Below are 6,363 nucleotides of genomic sequence, written 5' to 3' on the forward strand. Positions count from 1 at the left end.
CTAACACGCCTCCTTACATTTATACTGTACACTTAATTTTATTTACATACTTGTCGAATTAACAAAATATTTAACACTTATCGCTTTATTTACATTTCTCTTATTTTACATTCATCCATGACCTAAACCTTTCAAATTTCTCTCTACACAGTGCCTTCGTAAAAAATATCCGCAGTGTTTTCGTCTGTACTTACTTTAATTATATTTATCCTGTTTTCCTTTAAGCACTCGTGAATGTAGTGGTAATGAACTTCAATGTGTTTAGTGTTTTTTGTAAAATTTCCGTACTTTGCTACACTTATCGCTCCAGAGTTATCCTCATAAATTTTTACAGGGTTATCGTCTAGATTTACATCGAAGATTTTCATTAATTCTCTGATAGCCATTACTTCGCTCACCGCTTCCGATAGAGCTACATACTCTGCATACGTTGAGGCTTTTGTCACACACCTTTGTTTTTTAGACTTCCATCCAATTACATTTCCATACAATCTAATTACATACCCAGAAGTCGATTTCCTATCTATATGATCTCCTGCCCAATCGGCGTCCACATAACAGTCTATCGTTTCGCCCTTTTCATTGCTTTTATAATGTAGCCTTAAATCTCTTGTCCGGTGCAAATATTTCAGTATTCGCAAAGCATATTTAAAATGTGTCTCGCTACAACAATCTTGATATCTACTCAGATAATTCGCACTATAACTTTCCAAGATATTCTTTCACTTCGCCTAGATCTTTTCATTTTAAATTTATCTGTTAATAACCCTTTTTTTTATTTTACTACAGATTAACAAATCGTTTACATATATTAGCAAATAAACAACATTTTCTCCCTCTCCATGAATATATAAGCACAATTCTACATTATTCTTCTTAAAACCTAATCTCGTCACATACCTATCAAAACACTCATACCAATCTCTCGGACTTTCTTTTAACCCATAAATCGCTCTCGATAATTTACAAACTCTATTCATTCATTCTACATATCATATTCTTTGCAACATCGCTCTCTTTTCTCTTTTATTTACAATGTCCTATTTTTTGTTTATCTCTTTCTTTTCCTCGCTTTGTTCTACTTTTGTTACATTTTTCGCCCTTGTTCCTCGCAGATACTTCACCTTCTCTGCTTCTATCTTCGTCATTATCCTTCTCCAATTTTCTATTCTTTTTCCTCTTCTTATAATTTTCTTCATTCTTACCATCTTCACTATTTTCACAACAAATCGCCTCCTCAAATGTACAAGGGATATCTACTTTACAATACTTTGTGTGAATCACACTGCTGTTTTCCTTTTCTGATCTTTCTTGTTCCTCTTCGCGTTCTGATGGCTTAAGAGGTTTTGGAAGCTTTTTCACAATATATGCTGGTGGCTCGTAATCATCATCTCCATCTGAATATTGTTCTTCTTCTTCATCTTCGTCAGAATCCAAATCAAGTTTGGTTTTATTGTCTGGTGGTAATCCATCTGGTACCATTTTTTCACCTACTTTAATATGTTGTTTTATATGTGTGACATAATCTGCCCTATCTCTCTCACGTTCCCTATCTCTTTCTCTTTCTCTTTCCCTGTCACGGTCCCTATCTCTTTCACGTTTCCTATCTCTTTCTCTTTCTTCTTTACTCATACCACTACATTTGGCACTGTTTACTAAGTGTTCCTTCCCTTTCAATATACTTTTCATTCTATATGTCCCATTCTCTTTGAACGCTACAGCCGTAAGTCTATTGTTTACATCTATTATTTTCGCAATATTTCCTTTTGTAATAACCATATTCTTATTATCTGTTAGTTTACCTAAACTGATCAAATTTGCGGACATTTCTTTCACATAAAAAACTTTTCTCATATTTATTTTTGTTCGCTTTCCAAATGCTTCAAAATAACTTATAACATTCCCAACTTTTGTCGCTTTTATCGGTCTATTATCGCCTAAATATATATTTACCGGTTCTTTTAGGTCAATAGATTTATCAAAATAATTTTCATTATTAATTATATGATCGGTACAACCGCTATCTAATAGCCACATTATTTCCTTCTCACTTATCTCATTCGTCTCGCTGTTGTGTGCTGCGTGCGCCGTGCGCCGTTGCTATCCATGTGCCTGCTCCTGAGTCGCCATGCTCGCTCGTGCCGGTTGTTGATTGACGATGGAAGTTTCCACGTCCCCTGCTCGTATTGCCTTTGTTTCCTTGTCCTCTGCTGCGACCACGTGTTGGCCCATGCCAATAGCCGTTACTGCTTCCCGCTTGGACGCCATTTTGACACTCTCTCGCAAAGTGTCCTAATCTTCCACATCTGAAGCATCCTTCCTTTTTTGCAGAAAAGGCGTTGGTTTGCATTTCTCCTCGATTGGATTTATTTTTCTTCTCTGCTATTTCTATTTTATTTTTCACATACGCTACCGTTTGATCCTCTTCTTTCAATGCATCTATTATGTCCGCTATGTAGCTGTATCCTTCGGGTAACGTATTCAGCATGTAATTTAGTTTTTCCCTCTCACTCACTTGTGCGCCCGCACTTTTTAATTCATTTGTTAATTTTTCGAAATCTCTGAAAAACGATGCTGAATCACCGTAGTTATCCAGTCTTATCTTTTCCAATCTCCTTCTGCACACGATCTGTAGTGCCGTCGACTCTTTCAAGTACATTTCATCGAACTTTTTTACTATTTCATACGCCGTTTTTTCTTCCCTAACATACTCCAATTATCTATTTGTTATGGCGCTATAAATTATATTTGTCGCTTTCAGGTCCTTTTTGTCCCAGTCTTCATTGTCTCTTTCGTTCTTCATTCTTGTTATAACAATATCACATTCCTTATACTTCAAAAACATTGTGATTCTTTGCTTCCACATTCCATAATCCTCACCATCGAATATAGGTATCATGATTTCCGATCTCTCCATTTTAATTGATTCCTTATATCTTACTCAAGCGTTCCCACGTGCTCGAAGTATATCTTTTCTCTTCTTTCTTTGAACGTTTCTTCCCTTATTGAAACTCACTCGAACTAACTCGCAAGATTGAAAAGACACGCACTAAATAACTTGCAAAACTATAAACCACGCTCTGCTACCATGTTAAGGAAATCAGAGGATTTGGAAATACAAATAACTGACTTTATTTCACACACAACAGCTATACATCTATATTCCACTCTGAAGAACGTCTTGCACGCACGCTTGTCGCCAACCGACTCTTCCAGATGCTTCTTAACGACGACTGTTTTGTCTCAACTAAGACCTTTTTTTTTTTTTTTTTTTTTTTACGTGGAGAAATCCTCATGGACACCCGCGGCTGTCAAACAGCGGCGGGTAGTGTCGGACTCTTACCGACTAAAACTCCACGGTGGCCTGTCCTGACGTTTGGTCGAGGGACACCCGGGCTCTCTTGCGAAGTACTACCGGGGTGCCCCCTGTCGTCTATCTCCCTGTGTAGATCTTGAAGGGAGGCGTCCTGTTCTTGCTTGGACCGTTAGGGGGGGACCACGCCCCCTAACGCCTCGATCCTATTCTCACGCTCCTAAGGCGGCGGCTGCGCCGCGCCTTCGTGGCGTCTGATGTTCCTCTGTTGCTGCGACGTCCTCGAGGGATGGCGCGATCTTTCCCGATCTCTTTCCGCCCGCTCCTTCGCGAGCATCACTTGCTCGCAGTATGTGCGGACGGCGACGAACTCCTGGCGCCCTCTGAGCATCGCCTCGACGACCGCTTCGGGGGCTAATCTCTCGCCGATGTCGAGCCGTAGGACGCGTCGCGGTTCTGCCCACGCCGGGCAGTGCTCCAGCGTGTGTTGCGCCGTGTCCTCCTCTTCCTCGCAGTGGTGACAGATGGACGTCACCTCCCGCCGAATCCTGAGCAGGTACTCGCCGAATACTCCGTGGCCGGTGAGCACCTGCGTCGTCCTGAAGGTTAGCGGGACCCCGCCGTGTTCTCTCCAGGCGTCCCAGTTCGGAAGCACGGCGTGAACGGCGCGATGTGGCCGCACGGCGTCCTCCTCCACCAGCTGAGAGCGCCATCGCTCCCAGATCTCCGACTTCGTCTCCTCCCGAATGTTTCGGACCGTCTGGCTGTTGGACGGTGGCGTCGTCGTCGTCGAGCGCCCGTCCGAGCTCGGACCTCTCAGGTGTTCGTACACCCTTCGGAGCGCGAGGGCCTGCAGCTCGAACGGCGGGGACGCCGCCAGCACGGTCGCCGACGCGTAGGACACCGTCCTGTATCCTCTGGCGATGCGGATGGCGATCGTCCGCTGCAGTCTTCTCACCAGGACCAGGCTGCGACGACTCGCCGCCAGATCGTCGGCCCAGACGGGAGCCCCGTAGAGGACTCGGGACCGGACCACTCCCTCGTAGAGTCGGCGGACTCCCAGTCCTGCTCCGCCGATGTTCGGTAGAAGGCCGCACAAGGCGTTGGCCGCGGCCATCACCCTGGGGACCAGGAGCTCGAAGTGTGGTCCGAACGTCCATCCGCTGTCGATGGTGAGACCCAGGTATCTCATCTGGCGTCTCACCGGCACCTCTTCTCCGTCGATGGTCACGGAGAGGTCGGGAGGAGGGGTTCCTCTGCGGCGTTGGTCGAAGAACCAAAGGGCCTCGGATTTGGCCGGCGACACTCTCAGCCCGAGCATACGAATGGCGCGTACCGCGCATGCCACGGCGTTCTCCGCGTTATTCACCGCCTCGTTCCACCATCGTCCCCCGGCCAGAACCAACGTGTCGTCGGCGTAGCAGACCAGGCCCGCGCCCGGGGGCACGGGGCATCGGAGGACCGAGTCGTAGGCCGTGATCCACAGTATGGGTCCCAGGACCGAGCCCTGTGGCACGCCGCGCTCGACGCGTCTTCTCTCTTCCCCGTCTTTTCCGCTGTACAGAATCCACCGGTCTCTCAAGTACGCCCGGATCACCCCGACGAGATACGCCGGAACCTCGAAGTATCGGAGGGCTTCCACTATCCTGGCCCAGGGGATGGAGTTGAAGGCGTTCGTGACGTCTAGCGATACCGCCAATCCCACCCCTTCGCGAGTGACCGTGTCCTCGGCCATGGATCGGACTCGCCTCACTGCGTCCACCGTCGAGCGGCCTCGGCGAAATCCGTACTGGCTTTCGTGCCATCCGGGCCTCCTCTCCGTCATATGAGCCTCCAGACGGGCGGCGATGATTCGCTCGAACAGCTTCCCCACCTCGTCGAGCAGGCATATAGGCCTGTACGCGGACGGCGAGTCCGGCGGACGATCCTCTTTCCGCAGCAGGACCAATCTCGCCGTCCGCCACGTCCGGGGGTAGACACCCTCCCTCAGGCATCTTGTGTACAGGTGTCGCAGGCGGGGAGCCATGGTGTCGATCGTCTCCGCCCACACTCGGCCTGGGATTCCGTCCGGACCCGGTGCCACGTCGCGGGATGCCATCCTTCTCGTGGCTTCGAAGAGCTCCTCTTCGGTGACTCCGAGCTCTTCGCTCCACTCCGTCGTCGTCACCGCCTCCTCGTCGTCGTCGTCGCCGAAGTAGGAGGATGGCGCTGATTGCCCCGCGTCCCTGTCTTCCGGTGGGAACAGAGTCCCGATGACCTTGTTCAGCAGCACCGGGTCCATGTTCGCGGTCAGCGGGGCGCCGTAGGTCGCAACTTCTTAGTCGCTATCTTGTAGGGCCGCCCCCACGGATCGGATTCGACCGCCTCGACCAGCTCTGCCCAGCACCGAGCTTTCGCGATCTTGATCTCCCGTTGAAGAGTGCGTCTCGACTCTCTGTACGCCTCGTAGCAGCTGGAGATCTCCTCTTCGTCGCGCGTCAGCCTGCGACGGCGGGCCCTCAGGAATCTTCTGCGGGCTCGGACGCAGCTCGCTCGCAGCTCCGCGATCTCCGGTGTCCACCAGTACACGCAGCGATCGCGTCTACCGCCCGGGACGGAGTGCGGCATCGAGGCGTCGCACGCCGCGCTCATGTGTCGGCGAAGTTCTTCCGCCTCCTCGTCGACGCTTTCCAACGATGCTGCTGCTGCTGCTGTTGTCGTTGTTGTTCGTCGGGCGTCCCAACTCCAGGCGGAGACGGTGGCCGCCGCCCGCAGCAGGTCCTTGTCCCTCTCCTTGAGCCGCCATCTCGGTGGTGGGCGGGATAGATTCTCCCCTCGTCGTCGTTGTTGTTGATGACGGGCGTCGTCGTCGTTGTCGGCCTGTGTAGTCTCGGGGGCCACCTCCATCAGTATGTAGAGGTGGTCGGATAGTGTTTCCATCCCCTCGGCCACTCTCCAGTCGTGGATCCGCCTGAACAGCTCCGGGGTAGTCCACGTGACGTCGACCACGGAGGACCCTCTCCATGCCACGCAGGTGCTCGCCGAGCCTCTGTTTGCCAGCACGAGCCCGA

General features: G+C 49.8%; 1 protein-coding gene across 1 annotated transcript; it reads right to left on the bottom strand.

Annotated features, from left to right (window-relative positions):
• Nucleotides 1-1,026: 1,026 nt before the first annotated feature.
• LOC138188341 (uncharacterized) lies at nt 1,027-1,482 on the bottom strand. The gene is made up of 2 exons (XM_069130021.1): nt 1,271-1,482; nt 1,027-1,213 (listed from the first exon to the last, which is right to left on the bottom strand). Exons 1-2 carry the CDS (start codon nt 1,480-1,482, stop codon nt 1,027-1,029), a joined length of 399 nt encoding a protein of 132 aa, XP_068986122.1.
• Nucleotides 1,483-6,363: the final 4,881 nt, after the last annotated feature.

The sequence above is a fragment of the Bombus flavifrons genome, chromosome 16, assembly GCF_040668555.2.
Source record: "Bombus flavifrons isolate JBK064 chromosome 16, iyBomFlav1_principal, whole genome shotgun sequence".
Classification (NCBI taxonomy): Eukaryota; Metazoa; Arthropoda; class Insecta; order Hymenoptera; family Apidae; genus Bombus; species Bombus flavifrons.